At 44.0% G+C, this 1,083-nt stretch overlaps 1 protein-coding gene across 1 annotated transcript; it reads left to right on the top strand.

The window, feature by feature from the left end:
- Positions 1 to 137: 137 nt before the first annotated feature.
- Positions 138 to 1,056, top strand: LOC116344936 (linear gramicidin synthase subunit D-like; the record flags this gene model as incomplete). Its single annotated transcript, XM_031773795.1, has 1 exon — positions 138 to 1,056. A coding segment is annotated over exon 1 (919 nt), but the record flags the coding sequence as incomplete, so codon positions are not given.
- Between the last annotated feature and the right edge of the window lie 27 nt (positions 1,057 to 1,083).

The following is a 1,083-nucleotide window of genomic DNA, read 5'->3' as shown; positions in this document are numbered from 1 at the left end:
AATTGAGCTACTATGAACTCAACTCCGAAGCAAACCAACTTGCACATTATTTGATCACACGAGGTGTTAAGCCAGATGATCGTATCGCAGTTTGCGTTAAACGCAGTACAAAAATGTTGGTTGCTCTTCTGGGAATTATGAAGTCAGGCGGAACCTATGTTCCTCTTGATTCCAACTACTCGAGTCAACGGCTAACATGTATCTTGGAAGATGCCGAACCATTGTGTTTATTAGCTGATGCGACTGGCCAAAAGGCTCTTGGAGACCATCAAGTACCGATGGTAGATTTGAATCATGCGTTTTCGAATGGCTTTTCAACAGCAAATCCTGACCCGAACAAACTGGGACTAAATACAAAGCATATGGCTTATTTGATTTACACATCCGGATCTACTGGAACTCCGAAAGGAGTAATGATTGAGCATCAAGCTATAATCAATCTTGTCTACGGTGTATCGCAACTCATAGATGTCGATTCCAACACTCGAATTTTGCAGTTTGCATCTTGTTGTTTCGATGCCAGTATATGGGAAATTGTAATGTCTATTACAACTGGAGCTTGTCTCTGCATGCCAAATGAAGAAGTACGCAAATTGGATACTGCTTTGCTTAATTACATCAACGCTGAAAGGATTACTCATGCGCTTTTACCACCGGCACTATTCCGAAACACACAGAACCTAACCCATTTGACTGGTTTGAAAACATTGCTTTTGGGAGGAGAAGCTCCTTCGTTATCTTTGCTACAAACTGTTTCTACCCACACTCCCGTTTTCAATTGTTATGGTCCAACTGAGACAACGATCGTTGCGACCACATGGTTGTGTCCAGAAAATTTCTCTAGCGCCTCGATACCAATCGGTCGCCCATGTTCCAACACAAAGATTTATTTGCTGGACGCTCAGGGTGAACCAGTTCCATTGGGAGCCGAAGGAGAGGTGTATGTTGGCGGTGCTGGTGTAGCTCGTGGCTACCTTAATCGATCTGATCTTACTGCAGAACGCTTTTTGCCTGATCCATTCAGTAACAAGGGAGGAGCTCGAATGTATCGTACCGGTGATCGTGCGCGTTATCTACCTGACG

This window comes from Contarinia nasturtii, unplaced genomic scaffold (assembly GCF_009176525.2).
Source record: "Contarinia nasturtii isolate CC-2019 unplaced genomic scaffold, AAFC_CNas_1.1 Cnas_scaffold_1215, whole genome shotgun sequence".
Lineage (NCBI taxonomy): Eukaryota > Metazoa > Arthropoda > Insecta > Diptera > Cecidomyiidae > Contarinia > Contarinia nasturtii.
This window is presented reverse-complemented; position numbering and strand designations above follow the sequence as displayed.